At 46.2% G+C, this 17,018-nt stretch overlaps 1 protein-coding gene across 5 annotated transcripts in view; it reads right to left on the reverse strand.

Annotated features, from left to right (window-relative positions):
* LOC110495841 (nck-associated protein 5-like) overlaps positions 1 to 17,018 on the reverse strand; it is a 159,898-nt gene that overhangs the window by 90,901 nt on the left and 51,979 nt on the right. For 4 of the 5 annotated variants that reach the window (XM_036952282.1, XM_036952280.1, XM_036952279.1 and 1 more), the window contains exon 4: positions 29 to 92. In XM_036952282.1, coding sequence (XP_036808177.1) covers positions 29 to 92 — 64 coding nt within the window. Of the gene's footprint in view, positions 1 to 28; positions 93 to 10,881; positions 11,327 to 17,018 lie in introns of those variants that run through there. The other variant, XM_036952281.1, reaches the window with a different exon arrangement.

Genomic DNA, 17,018 nt, shown 5'->3' on the forward strand with positions numbered 1-17,018 from the left:
TGTGTGTGTAAGACAGCATCAACAGTACCATTGTTCCTTCACTTTTGCTTCGTGCGACTTCCCTCTGCAGGCGAGCCACGGCCAGCTTCTCCCTGAACAAAAGAAAGAGCGAGAGACAGAGAGAGAAAGACGGAAAGAAAGAGAACGAGAGGAGAGAAAGAGCGAGAGAGAGAGAGAACAAGAGACGAGTGAATAGCTGATCGTTTTTCATTGGGACACAGTCAGGCAGGTCTGTCACCTCTCTCTGTCAGTGCTCCATGCACTGTGCTCTGCCAAACAACTAGCTAACAGCACTGTGGTATACCAACACGTCAACAAACATCAAACATAAAGGGTATAGGGGGCAGCAACTAGACACTACACACTAAACAGAGACACACTAGCCTATGCCTTGATAAAAAATAGCACACAAAAAGCACAAAAATAATTCCACATTGACAACCATAAACATCCACTCAGTCATAGAGATACAGCGTCTAGCGTTCTATTTCTATGAAAACCGTAGAACAGACAAACCCCCCACTCTCACATGAGCTCAATCATTTTGCTAATGAGAGAAAGTGGTGCGTTCATGTACTGGCACTGATAATGATGGCCTCTTTAGAGCTTTTCCCAAGGTATCACAGCCTGACTGACTAACAGCTCTCTCGGCCAGGCATGCCTTCCATATTAACAACATACCATAACATGTTTGAAAGCTACAGACATGAGGAATTGCACTGCTGTGGTTTCAATGCCAGCCAGCCAGCCATCACTTTGTTAGCCCACAAAACAACGCTTAGTATTCCATATTACTGGTAGCTACCTGTCTGGAACCAACAGACAAGACAACTCCTCTAGGCCAGGCATACCTTCCATATTAGCAACATATCTGAAGGCAAGAAACAAGAAGAGGTACTGTAATGCTGTGGTTTCATTGCCCACCAGCCACCATTGTTAGCCCACAAAATAACTCTTAGCATTAGTAATAGGGCAATTTCACAGCATCGGAATTGCGCTGAGACGCCAACAAAGAGTTTCTTCCTTGACTTACCTGGGGAAAGTCCTGTGTAAAAAAAGACTACTAAGGTAGAAGCTATAGAGTAGTAGATGAATACAGATATAGTAGAATATGGATGGTGAAGTCCCCACTGAATTAGCAGTTTGTAAGACACTACTCGCTGACGCCAGCTAAGAAAGTTCTGGTTTGTGTGTCATCCAACTGCTGTGTGTGAGGAAAGGGAAAGAGAGACAAATTCAATTACGCAAAGCCTTGGCACGCTGACTGATTAAGAAACAGTGACGCTGTGAATCCAACCGGAAGTTGATGCTATGAATCTGAGCGTAAGTTGACCTGCCCTATTAAGACACGCAAACACAAACACAAACACGCACACGCACACACACACACACACACACACACACACACACACACACACACACACACACACAGTAACTGGAATGGTTACTAACAGGAGTGTGCAACTGGAGTGGGAGTGTGTTGCTGTGTGTTTCAGGTGTAGCGTGTAAGATCACATGGGGACGTGTGTGTGTGCGTGCGTGCGTGCGTGCGTGTGTGTGTGGGTGGGTGGGTGTGTGTGTGTGCTGTGTCACCTTGTGAGAAACACCTGAACTTCTGTAACTCGTCACCACGTCTACAACTGTTTTCCTAACTGGCAACTCATCACATACCCTGCTGCTACTGTTCATTATCTCTCCTGTTGCCTAGTAACCTTACCCCTACCCGTATACATATCTACCTCTATTACCTCATAGCCCAGCATATCGACTCAGTACTGGTACCACGTGTATATAGCCAAGTTATCGTTACTCATCGTGTATTTATTCCTTGTGTTATCTTTTTATTATTATAATTTCTCTCTCTCTGCATTGTAGGGAAGTAAGCATTTCCCTGGTAATCTACACCTGTTGTTTATTAAGCAAGTCTTTGTTATGTCTGCGAGCTAGACATGTAAGGGGTTAAGTTTCAGGCCACTTATTCACAGACATGTTACAGGGGGCAGGAAACTTGAGCTAACTGCGCCCGTTGAGAAAACCACTGCCAAAAATAGAGCCATTTGACATTCTGTGTTAAACATAATTACAGTAATTGGTACATTTTTAACAGGCAGTCAAAACAATATTTCAACATGGCAACATTTGACTCCAATTTCAGCCCTGAGAATGTGGACGGGTGGTATTTGAATAGGATCGTGTAAGTAAGGGTTGGAGGAAAAAAACGGCCTGGGTAATGGACGACCCATTTTGCATATTTGATCCTGACATCATGTGGCATCTGCATTTCAACTACATCCACGTTAGCCCAATTCTGCTGATCTGTTTATCTGGGAACGGCTAGGATAGTCTGTCCATGACCAGCTGTGTAAACCTACCTCTCAAAAGAGAAACAGAACGAGAGTCAGTCTTAAAAGCTATAATGACAAACATTCCAGATATCAGAAGTCATCCTCCTTGAGTTGTGATAGGGGGTTATAAATATAAGTATCTGTTCCCATATGTCACACTGGCATACAGTACCACTTACTAGAATGTATGGGGCATGTGTTCTAATTAAATGGTATAGTAGTATGGAATTGGAACATGGCCAAGATGTGTTCCGATGCTCTGATCCCATGTTTGATCGAACACAGGCGGAAAGGAAGCATGCTGCATGCTCACACAGCTAGCTGTCCACAGTTGACCATGTCTTTGTGAATGTTTTTCATCTCAATACCTAATTGAAACCCCAGCTGCATCCAAACCCACCTCCCTTCATCCCTTCTTTTCCCCTCCTGCTCTTTGAACACGGTTAGGGGGCTTTGGGAGCGAGTGCATTCCAACGGCAGCGACGGGCAGACAGATCGGGGTTGGCACCTCGCTGGCCTCCAGCAGTTCCCAGTCACCTGGAATTATCTGGCACTGCCCGCACCAGTGCTCAGTCCGTGCCCACAGTCTGCCCACAATATATCCACCACGAGCAGTTGGGCCAGTGGAGAGCAGGAACGCAGCTTGACTAGCTCCACGCTTCAGTGAAGCAGGCCCAACCACCTAACAACCCCCACCCCCCGCGGACGCCCCACCGCTTCCCACGCCTCGCACAAGCTGCTGCAGCGAAGGGCAACGGGCCAAGGACCAGGGAGGGCCAAGCTCTGCCCCCAGGCTGACACCACGGGCAGGGCAGGGGCAAGGGAGGGCGCCCCAACCATCCCATATCCCACATGGCATCTCATCGCTCGCCCTATAGGGCTAAGGGTACGTTTGGCAACATGTACTAACAGTACGAACGCTAAGCCAAAAAACTCAATTTGATTGGTTACTGGAGAGTATTGGACCAGAACTATACTGAAACCTTATTCATCAGGCTCCATATGCTTCTGAACTAGATCTGTCACATCTAGTTCTGATCCAAGATCAGCTATCATGATCAGCTGTCAGTTGTCCACCCACCCACATGATACTTTATTGGTCTTTTCCTCATTGGGATGTTGTTATTCAGGCACAATCACAGCAACATCACCTTCCTTTAGGTTTCATATGACAGCCTAGAAGGAGGCGAGGCGAGGCGAGGGAAGGTGTGTGTGTGAATACAGATCAAATCAGCCCTGTTTCCCTAGACATTCTCCCACATTCTCCAGGCTAACCAATCTTCACCATCTCTAGATTGTTTTTGTCGTCACGTGAGAGACAACGAGTGCGGCTGCTTTGGCGTCGGAGCATCCCAGCGTGCAAAGACATGATCTGGCGAGGGGCGGGAGGATCAATCATTCTCCGGGAGATGTTATTTGCCAACCTGAGCTGACACGTTCGCCCCAAGACAAGCTTTGAAATGCATTGTGGGAGGCAGCTCGTTGTGTTGCATTTTTTTATTTTATCCTCATTGTTCCATTGTCAACCATTGTCCCTTGTGTGAGGTTGTGTGGTTTAAGTCTATTTTGTCAAGTCTAAGTTTGTCTGATGAGGAAAGACGGGAATTTACAAAGAAAATAGTTATCCTTGTTCATGATACTTACGGGTTACTCTGTAGTCCAAACTACACATTCATACACTGGCAAGCCAACCCTACCTCTGTCCTATCAAAACCATTGCCGCAACGCTACTGCGTACGTAACAATGAGAAAATGACATACTGCCTTCAGGTAGCCTAGCGTTTAGAGCACTGGGCCAGTAACCGAAAGGTCGCTGGTTCAAACACACGAGCAGACAAGGTGAAAAATCTGTCGATGTGCCCTTGAGCAAGGCACTTAACCTTCATTTGCTCCAGGGGTGACGTACTACTATGGCAGACCCTGTAAAACAACATATTTCACTGCAGCTATCCGGTGTATGTGACAAGAGAACATCGTCCATGGTTGGTACGCTACAAATAGTCACGCCGGGGAAGAATTTGGCTAAAACAGGAAATCGACCTCACCATCCACTACATAATAATGAAAACTAATCTCCAGCAATGCCAGCTCTCACAGTCTATACTCTAAACACACCACTCTGGGAAAAGGATGCCTGAATAAAATAGCCCTCCGTTAGAGTTGATACAAGGCTTACATAAGCAAACGGAACATCTAAACCATGACATTATCTCGATCTGAGTAAACCACAAATGTACACAGAGGGAAGTGGATGGGAAGCATAAATGTTTGGATGATGATGAGTCCCCATGCATTTATGTATTAGCTGAGTTTTAACTCTGCAGGTGAACAAATCTGGTGTGTGTGTGTGTGCATGTGACTAAAAGTGTGTGTGTGTGTGTGTTTGGAGAGACTTGCCGCTTGCCTCTCTTTTTGGCCAGGGTCATTTCCTTCCATGGAGCGTCAGGCCAATGAGTTTTGTTCTGGCGCTTATTAAGTTATAGCATCCATTAGAAAGCAATCATGGCTAATGCCCCCGTGTGTGTGTGTATGCACGTGCATCTACGCACATGAATGTTAATGCAGTTACAGCCATGTCACTAGAAAACGTTCCCCCTTAGCACTGAGAGGCAGAGAGAGGCTGCTACATCTACCACCCACATCTGGGGGTCTGACCTCTGGTACCCTGTCCAGACCTGGGCTACACGGGAGAACAGCGGGAGGTTGGAGCCATATGTTATCACCTCACACACACCCATGAAATGAGGAGATCAGATGGCCAATGACTGTTACCACACCACATGCATCAATAATGGAGGACATGAAACCTGATGAGGTTTCTTTGAAAACACACAAAGAACACCTCTATATCTATCATTGGGAAGCTATAGGGGCTGGACACAAAAGCGTGGTTTTGGATAAGAATGGCTCCATCTTTAAAGACATTTTATCACTTTATAAATTATGGAAAACCTTAATAGAGAATAGCCAGTGAACGAACCATGAACCTTTTCAGAGGCAGAGACGTATTTTACAAAATACAGTAGGAAAGGTTCAAATGGGATGATGTTCACATATTATGTGCTTTTACCAATTGCCTTATCTTCTGAAATTACAACACATATGTTCACACATTCATTTCCACACAATAAGAAAACCCAAGGACCTTTAGCTCATACTACCCATCAACGATCAGTAACAGTCACACAAAACACTAATCATCTGTCCAATGACAGCTATGGCAAATTTAGCTCTGAAGCCTTGGGTCTGACAGGGTTTAGAATGTTCCTAGCGAGCAAGGATCTCCCCCCCCCCCCCCCCCCCTCTCTCTAAACATTTTCTTATTGGGCATGTCATGGCTGACCTCGATTGTTTCTCAACCACATCAGCCACAGTCAGACGCATTCCACCTCAGATGGAACGAAACACTCCGACAGAACAGATGTACTCTGAAATGGCCTCCGATGCCCCGCCATCACAAGCCAGTTCACAGACAGAATACAGACAGTCGGCTCAGGCACGATGAATGGAGATTCTGAATCATCAGACTCAAACCACTGCAGGTGTTCAGTGTTGGAACCAGACGCAAACGTGCACAGATACACACACACACACGTATGCATGCACACCACACACTGTAGGGTATTTTCACCATCTATGTCAAACCCCAGTCATTCAGGTATACGCTCATGTTCCGATGTGTAATCATGTGTGTATCACTCCTATAATTGTGTTTATCTGTCCATTCCTTTCCCCATGGAGCCAGTGTTGATGTCACACTGACCAACACGTGACAACAACCATCACAAGCTTTTCATTTGCTCTGCAGTAGGCCCTTCAAAATGCACTGACTGCCTCTCAATATGGGGGGACACACTCTTAAGCCTCACACACACACACACACTCCATACCCCATTATGGCTGTTTACTGCTGACTCATCCAGGCTAGTTTTAAAGGCCACCCCTGGTCCCTTTTTACTCATTGTGAATGGGAAGCCATCGACCATCGTTTCAGATGCAGCGCAAACACTGTCCCCTTTTACAGCAGCAGACAAACAAGTCAGTCCTCTAGAATAGACACAAAGGTACGGGTAAACACGGGCTCTCGTTCTCTCAAGTGTCCCTGGTCTCCCCGGAGAGGCCATTACAACGTGTTAGCTATGTCACACACTGACACACACATACGGATGTGGACACACACACACACACACACACACACACACACACCTCTATGTAAGAGAGTGCCGGGTACCAGCAGCCAATACAGTTCTGACCCCACTGAGCCAAATAAAAAGTCAAGAAACGGCAAGTGGATGAGGTCTGCTTGTTTCTCACACAATTATCCTGTGATTTACGATTGGGATAGATGGGAGCTGAAGTTTGTTGACATTCCCGAGGCTCGGTTAGCCTCAATCTGAAGCCATGGGCCGTATGTAACTCAAAGTGCTGATTTAGGATCAGTTTCGCCTTTTATATCAAAATGAATAAGATTACATCGACAGGGGGAACCGGATCCTACATCAGCACTCCAACTGAGAGGCTTGACACATACGCTCCAGTTCATTCCCAACAAATGTCATAAATGGTTTTGTTTCTAAAAAAAAGGGCATCTTTAAATCGTGTGAAAAGGTCAATCAAGAGATGTTACTAGAATGGTTTGACACCTGTCCTTGGTTAAGAATCATGATGGAAGCTTATGTTTCCAGGTTTTAGCAATAAAGAAAGCATTTTCTTCAAAAGTCGATGAACGCTTGTCACATATCCCGTCATTTTCTCCATCCATGCACCTCGGTTGGACTGTGAGGCTGCAACAGCACACTGTTCACATTGTAGCTTTTCTCATCACAATTTTGTGGGATAAAGTATGAAGCTTCGATGCCAAAAAAAAAAACTCTCAAATGACGGCAGACACATCAATCTTCTCATAAAGAGTTTGCATGTGAAACGTATGACCCAGTTACTGCTGAAAACACACTGCTTAAAACTAGTCTTAAAGTCTTAAAACTAAATCCAATCTGGGGTGTTTCCAACTAACTTTTATGTCCACCAGTTTTGTCTCTTAAACTTAATCCTTAGTGGACACATGTATCAAAGGGATAGATGCCAACGCAATCAAAGATTAAGGTTATATTTAAAAGAGTTACAACAACCAGAGTTCTTACAAGCCTGTGTTCCAAGAATCTGTCATTGCCTAAAGACTCTGTTGAGAAATATAATCCATGGCTTTATTTTGTGGGCCAAACCTGATTGGCAAACCTTGGAATTTAGCAGTTAGTGACTGGAATAATGTCCTGCTAAAATGTTCACCTTGGAGAACTCCCGTAGAGCGAACCCAGCCGTTTTAAACCACAAGAATGTGGCGTTTTAATGGCATAATTTAACAGGGTAATACTGTACTTTGTCTCTAAAGGCAAAGGAGTAAGGCAAAGGATTCCACCAACACCATCCATTGACAGTTACCACATAAAACCCTTTTATTGCCTATAAATGGTGTTGGGGTATTAACTTTTAATGTTGCTTTTGAGTGGGACACTAGATTCAGAAGGCCGTCAGCCACAACATGACAAGGATTTAACAGTCGTTCACATTTGAAATATGTCTTTCACATTTGAAACTATGTTGGCAATCGTTGCAGCTATAGAACAAATGCATTCATATAGCCTACACAGCTGTCAAACTGAAATCTTGCTAATCTCAAAATGACTGAGCTATCCATCAGAGACAAGGCATTTGCCTTGCCCCATTTTCAACAGGGCAACTTAGACAGACTCAGACCGAAACAGGCTCATACTGGCTTGTCCCATGTCGGAGAGCCCTCCAAAGACCTCTGCTGTCTTTTTCGAGTTTCCCACGTGCTGTTCTTAGCAAGATAAATGTGTAGCGGGACTATGGGAGGAATGCATTCACTGCTACTCCTAATTGATGTGAGTGGTCGTCAGCAGCAGTACAGACTGTCTAAACAGAGCCAGGGGTTAGAGATGGGAGAAGAACTCAGGCCTCACACTCAGGCCTCACACTCAGGCCTCACACATCATTACTGCTTTATGGGCGCCTCTGGGTCTCCCCACTGTGTGTGTGTGTGTGTGTGTGTGTGTGTGTGTGTGTGTGTGTGTGTGTGTGTGTGTGTGTGTGTGTGTGTGTGTGGGTGTGTTTGTGTGTGTGCGTGTGTGTTGGTGTGCGTGCGCATGTGCGGTGTTGTTGCTCATTTAAATGTGTGTTTGCATGTGTGTGAGTATGTGCAACCCCAGTGCTGAACAGCACAGAGCGGGAGATAGACTGGCCTCTGGGGAATTGGGTCCTCTTCCCAAATGAAACGAGTCTTGCTGCAAATGAGGTGGAAATGCTCCCATGCTGGGACACACTGGGGCTGGCCGTTGAACAGGAGGACATTCCTCAGCAATTCATTTTGACCTGAACCCAGTATGCTAGCTGGGTCGATGAATGGAAGAGGGAAAGGAGGGGAGAGACGGGGAGGAGAGAGAGAGAGCAGGAGAGGACTAAAAGCATCATATTTGATGAGGGGATGGCAGTAACCGGTTGTGATCCCTGTATGCTTACTGCCAGCGGCTTGTCTGTCAACAAACTGGCTGTCCATGTAGACATTTGGATTACATGCAAAGTGGTTGGCAGGACATTGTGAGTGGATAATATGTTGTGCCACCATATCACTGGTTGGACTGGCATGACAACATTTACAGCACTTCCACTGAAATATCAACTTTCAACATATTGTCTCATCTGAAAGTATACTCTTAGTGGGATTATAACAAATAGGACATTTACACAACCAATCCAGTGACTCCACAACACATTTGTCACACAAAAACACACTTTCAACTGGCTCCATATACAGTTAATGACATACAGTAATATCAAACGCTGTACAGGAATAGAATGGGGGGGGGGATCATGTCACTCAGAAAATGTTTTCATTCATCCATCGCGGGGACACATGAAGCACGACTCTTTTAAATCCATCAAATCAAATCTCTCCACTTCGCAATCCTCTTAAACTAATCCCCAGGTATGTTTCAGAGGCCGCTGGCCTCAAACTGGACAGCACCAGCAACACATCTGCCGAGTGTGAACACTTTCACTTGGCCAGAAGCTGCCCCAGGCTGCCTGTAAAGTAGCACCGCCTTGTAGCATTATATAGTGAATCATTACGGCCAATCATAGACTCCCTGGTGATAACAAATATATGTTGTTAAAGAATAACAGAGTAAAACTGCAATGCTATTACATAGCATAACTGCAATGCAATTGTGTTTGTTTGAGACAGAACAACGCAGTTCGACAGGAGAAAAGAAAGCAACAAACATGTCCTGTCCTATAGTCCTGTTTCTGTGTTTCTGTCGCCTCTTTGTTTACTCCGATAATAGACAGAAATAGGAGCCGTCACTCAAGTCAGTGGTGTTTGAGTGACAGCTAAGGGTTCTGTTGATAAGGGTGTGTATGCAGTACTGTCACCCCCTCAAACGGTGATTGCTGTGGGGCTGGCACATGTGGCCAGCTCTCCCCACACCAGTCCTAGAGAAATAGGGGTAGGGGTCCACGGGAGCCCCACAGCTGTACAATGGAGCTGGCCACATCCAACCATCCATACATCCATCCATCCACAACACACACGCACACACACGCACACGCATACGCACACGCACACGCACACACACACACACACACTGGGGGAGAGCCAGGGACAAAGCAGTAATGATGTGAACACACACACACACAATCCCAGCAAGGGAGCACAATCCATACCCCACCATTGCTGTTTCTATGGCAGGATTAGACTCACTGCTGGGGGAAACAGACTAATCTTTAATATGGCTAAGAGGGGACGAAATACATTCCAACACACACCTCCCAGACTAGCTTGTTGTACCTCTCCTTGAACGATCGGGCACATATTCCCTCTGTTATCAATCAGAAATAAAGCCTCCTTACAGGGCCTAGCCCCGTGCCGTTGCCCCAAGCAACAGGGCACACAATTGCTTTCCTTTTCCCTGCACTGGCTAGTAAAGGGACCGTGTAAATCAGGATCATCTCCTGCAAGTAGCCTCATTCCCGAAATAAGAAATGTAGCTAACGCTAGGTTACACGCTCATCGGAACCAGTTGGACAAACACAGTTCACAGCAAGCGGACCCCGATTTAAAGAGGCACAACCGGTCAAATATGATAACGCTACAGTCCACGACGCGTACGCAGCAAGGAAGCATGTACACTGCATTTAACTTTGCGGCTCCTTGCAACTTAAAGGACACACCTGGCTGAAATTCACATGAAATGACAACAGGAAGAAAACACCTTTAAGCCCAACACAATGGCCTACTATTATTGGGTCGCGTAGAAGCCTATGCACCAGATGCAGAAGCTTGATGCCCCCAGTCCACAAAAAAAAAAAATACTGCTGAATTCCCATGTCTTAAAGGGACATCTCCTGTCTTAAAGGGACATCTCCACTCTTAAAGGGACATCTCCACCCTTAAAGGGACATCTCCTGTCTTAAAGGGGAAAGAGTGGTGGTGTTATGAGCATCTAGCTGTTCTCCTTACCATGCCTGAGGTGCTGCATCCTGGTGTTCTGTCTTCAGTTGACACACATGGTAATTCTGCTGCACGCTGCACCGCACAGCAGCTGCTGCAAGCCACTGATCCCACCCACGATAAAGTTTACATCCCCAATGCAGCCCTCTGCTCGATGTGACAACTGCGCAGAACAGCGATCGCCCTCTCTGTCTCTCTCTGAGCCTCTCTCTTTCTATTGCACTCCCTCTTCCTCTCTCTCTGACTTGCTCTACACACAACCTCTGCCTGTCCTCACTCTCACACACTGTGTGTGTTTCTATCACGCTGCCTCTCTCGTTCTCTCTCTCTCTCCCTCTGACAACATGCACACTGCTGCTTCTCAACGCCGTTTATCACTCTTCCGCCTCTGTCTCTCTCCCTCTCTGCCCCTCTCTCGCTCACACTCGCGTTACATACTCTGCCGCTCTCACACCGCCTCTCTCCCTGTCTCTCTCCGTCTCACTCTCGAGGTCCCTCCTCTTTCTGTGCCTCAGCGCTTTTCTCCTGCTCAAGCTACATGACGTTTAACATGTGTTGGGGGGTGTAGGGATGGGTGAGATGGCTGCTGGCTCTGAAGGTGGCACTTTCCTCTGGGGAGATGAAGGGGGGTGGGTGATGATGAGGGGGGGGGTAGGAGATATGGGGGAGGGGTGGGTGACAGCAGTGGGGGGGGGGGGGGGGGTTCAGGGACATGAGTGGAGCTCGGCTTGAGATGTTTCTGACTGAGCTCTTTTGAGAGAGAGAGAGAGAGAGAGAGAGAGAGAGAGAGAGAGAGAGAGAGAGAGAGAGAGAGAGAGGCCTGGCTGCCTGGGACAAACTCCAGCCCATCTGCCGCAATCACAATCAGTCTCAGCTGAATGGCTGTGACAAACCAAAGCCCCGAGCCTCTCGATCAGGACGCCTACGAGGGTAGAGGGGGGAGAAATTTATTTTTTATTTATTTATTTTACCTTTATTTAACCAGGCAAGTCAGTTAAGAACAAATTCTTATTTTCAATGACGGCCTGGGAACGGTGGGTTAACTGCCTGTTCAGGGGCAGAACGACAGATTTGTACCTTGTCAGCTCGGGGGTTTGAACTCGCAACCTTCCGGTTACTAGTCCAACACTCTAACCACTAGGCTACCCTGCCGCCCCAAAGGACCCTTTCAATTTCCCTTTCACCCCTCCAGTGCCTGCCCACTTTTCACAGTGGAGGGGGGAGAAGTGGAGAGGAAGGGGGAGGGGACCCTCTCCATTGTCTCCCCCCTCCACTGTGAAAAGTGGGCAGGCACTGGAGGGGTGAAAGGGAAATTGAAAGGGTCCTGGCTGGCGAAAGCAGTCCTTGTTCAAATAAAGAGGAAGAGAAAGGATGAGCTACTCCCAGCCTAGCCAATCACAGTCCCTCTGCCCAACATTCACTAGTTGCTAATGTCGCTAAATGAACAATTACGCTAAACACATGAGTAATTAGTAGCAGCACAACCAAAGGGGACAGAAGCGGATGCCTCCTAGTTGTAGCTGGACGAAAAATAAACATGCACATATCACCGCATTTTGGGTCAGAGAAAGTTAGAAGTTAATCAGATGGTGGTAAAACTAGAAACGCGCACATTCCAGTGAGAACACGCAGGATCTGAAAGCCAACATTTGAACTGGTTAGAGGGCGCAACATCAGCTGGAAAGTTTGTGACGTGATCGTAAAAATATTGGCGTGTCAAGACTACACACTTTCATTACTGGATCGTTGTGTCCCATAAAATTGACAGTGAGAAACCTACTCATCATAATAACAGGGAAGATTCACGGTGCTTATTATGTTGAATATGACCGAAGTGTCATGCGTATTGCATTTATCATAAGTTGCAGATGTGTCTTACGCACACACACACACACACACACACACATACACACACACACACACACACACACACACACACACACACACACACACACAATCTGAATATGTGGTGAGGGTCTAATTTGATTTCTAGAGCAGGTGGTCACCAATTTAGTCCCATTGTCCTGTTTGGATAAAAAAGATAAATGGACTCAGAAGTCAACAGGAACGGATACATAATCAAGAAATATTGAGGAGTCGCCCCCACTTTACTTCAATAAACTGCACGCCCCCCAACGTTGAGCGACGGCCATGTGTACAACGGGATCCAAAATGGACACACAGAAAGACAGCTTGTCTGTAGTGAGACAGAAACCAGCAGACCAAGCCTAGTCACTCATAGCAGTGGGAGTCCGACCCCCCCCCCCCCCCGAAACAGGAAGCTCTGTATGTTTGGACATCCACCACATGGACATTGTTTTAAAAAGTGTAACAACATGTCCAGGTGTGAGTTAGTGTGTGTGTGTGTGTGTGTGTGTGTGTGTGTGTGTGTGTGTGTGTGTGTGTGTGTGTGTGTGTGTGTGTGTGTGTGTGTGCATGCTTGTGTGTGTGTGTGGTGAGTGATCTTCTCCACTCGTTAGGAATCCCTGATTACTCCACTGCCTGTAGTGTCAGTGACAGATTCCAATGTTTGGAAACACATGGGTGCCAACATACCCCACACACACAACCTGACTGGTTCCACTAACACCACCACCACGACTACTACCATCACCAACAGGCTAGCATTCCACTGAAAGGCGGGTGGTGGATGGTTGTACTGCTGGGAGAGGAAGGGGAGGGGGAGACAGGGTTGATAAGGGGCGGTGTGGGGGGGAATGGGAGTTTAGGGGGGGCTCTCCTCCTCTCCTCCTTGGTAAAAAGCGACCATAATCCCCCAGCAATCAGACATTAATGTCATTAATCCGGGAGGGCTTATTAAAACATGTGTGGACGGAGGGAGGACAGAGGAGGTTGATGACATGCGTCACTTAGCTGAGCGCATTACGTGACCAGTTTCTGCCGCCATCGTCGTCAAGGTCTGTGTTCCCCCCCGGACACTCGTTAATCAGGGAGCGATAATCATGGGATAAAATGCAATGGTGTGTGTGTGTATGTGTGTGTGTGTGTGTGTGTGTGTGTGTGTGTGTGTGTGTGTGTGTGTGTGTGTGTGTGTATAAATGTTCCCCCCTTCCTTAATCTTCAGGGCCTCAAACACTATTTACCACATCTTATTGGCTCAGACAAACACAACTTCCAAGCATTTGTATACATTTCTGAATGTCTGAACACTAAATGAGGTACGCTAAAGTCTAAATACCCTTTTGAAACTAAAACCAGAAGTGTTGATCGCATTTTTTTTCACCTTTCATACTTATTTGTCAACAGACTACCCCCTTGGGCTGTTTGTACGGTGAGACGAGCGGTGGGAATGCCATAGTGTAGACATGGGCGTTTATTTACCCAACACACACACAGGCTACCCGGCTCGGGCTACACTGCTCTCAACCCCCTCCCTAGACAGCAGTCAGGCAATGGAAACCATCTGAGCTGTGATCGTCCACTTTGGAATGGCCCCACCGACCGCAAACTGGGACAGCCATTTAACATTTTGTTTGGGGGGCCAGATTGAACGTGCAACACAATGAGTGGGATCTGTGATAATGTGCCTCTGTCATGTTCCATTAAGCAAGGGGAATGGGTTGGCGTGATACAGTGTACAGGTTTTGTGGTTCTGTTTAGCTCATGTGGTAGAGCAAGGTGACACCAGGGTAGTGGGTTCAATTCCCGGGACTATCTACAGTGGGGCAAAAAAGTATTTAGTCAGCCACCAATTGTGCAAGTTCTCCCACTTAAAAAAGATGAGAGGCTTGTAATATTCACCATAGGTACACTTCAACTATGACAGACAAAATGAGAAAAAAAATCCAGAAAATCACATTGTAGGATTTTTTATGAATTTATTTGCAAATTATGGTGGAAAATATGTATTTGGTCACCTACAAACAAGCAAGATTTCTGGCTCTCACAGACCTGTAACTTCTTCTTTAAGAGGCTCCTCTGTCCTCCACTCGTTACCTGTATTAATGGCACCTGTTTGAACTTGTTATCAGTGTAAAAGACACCTGTCCACAACCTCAAACAGTCACACTCCAAACTCCACTATGGCCAAGACCAAAGAGCTGTCAAAGGACACCAGAAACAAAATTGTAGACCTGCACCAGGCTGGGAAGACTGAATCTGCAATAGGAAAGCAGCTTGGTTTGAAGAAATCAACTGTGGGAGCAATTATTAGGAAATGGAAGACATACAAGACCACTGATAATCTCCCTCGATCTGGGGCTCCACGCAAGATCTCACCCCGTGGGGTCAAAATGATCACAAGAACGGTGAGCAAAAATCCCAGAACCACACAGGGGGACCTAGTGAATGACCTGCAGAGAGCTGGGACCAAAGTAACAAAGCCTACCATCAGTAACACACTACGCCGCCAGGGACTCAAATCCTGCAGTGCCAGACGTGCCCCCCTGCTTAAGCCAGTACATGTCCAGGCCCATCTGAAGTTTGCTAGAGAGCATTTGGATGATCCAGAAGAAGATTGAGAGAATGTCATATGGTCAGATGAAACCAAAATATAACTTTTTGGTAAAAACTCAACTCGCCGTGTTTGGAGGACAAAGAATGCTGAGTTGCATCCAAAGAACACCATACCTACTGTGAAGCATGGGGGTGGAAACATCATGCTTTGGGGCTGTTTTTCTGCAAAGGGACCAGGACGACCTGATCCGTGTAAAGGAAAGAATGAATGGGGCCATGTATCGTGAGATTTTGAGTGAAAACCTCCTTCCATCAGCAAGGGCATTGAAGATGAAACGTGGCTGGGTCTTTCAGCATGACAATGATCCCAAACACACCGCCCGGGCAACAAAGGAGTGGCTTCGTAAGAAGCATTTCAAGGTCCTGGAGTGGCCTAGCCAGTCTCCAGATCTCAACCCCATAGAAAATCTGTGGAGGGAGTTGAAAGTCCGTGTTGCCCAGCAACAGCCCCAAAACATCACTGCTCTACAGGAGATCTGCATGGAGGAATGGGCCAAAATACCAGCAACAGTGTGTGAAAACCTTGTGAAGACTTACAGAAAACGTTTGACCTGTCCTTGCCAACAAAGGGTATATAACAAAGTATTGAGATAAACTTTTGTTATTGACCAAATACTTATTTTCCACCATAATTTGCAAACAAATTCATTAAAAATCCTACAATGTGATTTTCTGGATTTTTTTTCTCATTTTGTCTGTCATAGTTGAAGTGTACCTATGATGAAAATTACAGGCCTCTCTCATCTTTTTAAGTGGGAGAACTTGCACAATTGGTGGCTGACTAAATACTTTTTTGCCCCACTGTAGATAGTCCCGGGAATTGAACCCACTACCCTGGTGTCACCTTGCTCTACCACATGAGCTAAACAGAACCACAAAACCTACAGCATATACAATGTTATAAAGCAATAAATACTGTAAAACAAATCAATACTGAAATGATACAGCATGGTATAATTCATTACTAGCACCCAAACCCAATACGTGTTGACTGAGTCAGTCTGGTACTTAGCTGGAGGTGAATAGCACAGATGCAGCTACTGTGACATCCAGAAGCATACTGCGCCAGACCAGCACCTCCTCTATCTCGCCACACATCTCAGTACAAGGATGTCTCTCCAAACTTGACCGTGTCAGTCAAAACAACTGCACGCTTCGGTGAACACGTACAAAAGAGCAAAAAACATTGTTTAGCCTACTAGCTCACCTTGAGAATAAAGCCAAGGAACTCCACTCAAAACATCCCAGGAAATAAATCGCTCACCCAGTACACTGTACATCTAAAGACTCAAAGGATCACAACTGTAGATGCCACCCATTTTGCTCAAAATAGAACAACATAGCGGCTCAAGCGCTGTGATGTGTGTACGTGGTGCCATAGTTAGCATGGCAGGCCTCATGAGATTAATGGTGTGGAAGCCATCGGGTCGGCTGGGTAAACACCCGTGTTCATTAGTCATTGCACAAGGCCACAGTGACCACTCTTCTTCACCGGATCTGATTTTTCCACAAGAACAGTCCTAATACCTCTTCTCAATGAACCTACAGTACTGTAAGCAGCACAACAAAACGTCCCTTTATTATAATGTTGTGTAATGTTGTTTACTTATTCAACCTATTTAACCAGGAAAGACCCCTGAGGTTAGAACAGAGCCCTTCTTTGTACAGCC

The sequence above is a fragment of the Oncorhynchus mykiss genome, chromosome 18, assembly GCF_013265735.2.
Source record: "Oncorhynchus mykiss isolate Arlee chromosome 18, USDA_OmykA_1.1, whole genome shotgun sequence".
Lineage (NCBI taxonomy): Eukaryota > Metazoa > Chordata > Actinopteri > Salmoniformes > Salmonidae > Oncorhynchus > Oncorhynchus mykiss.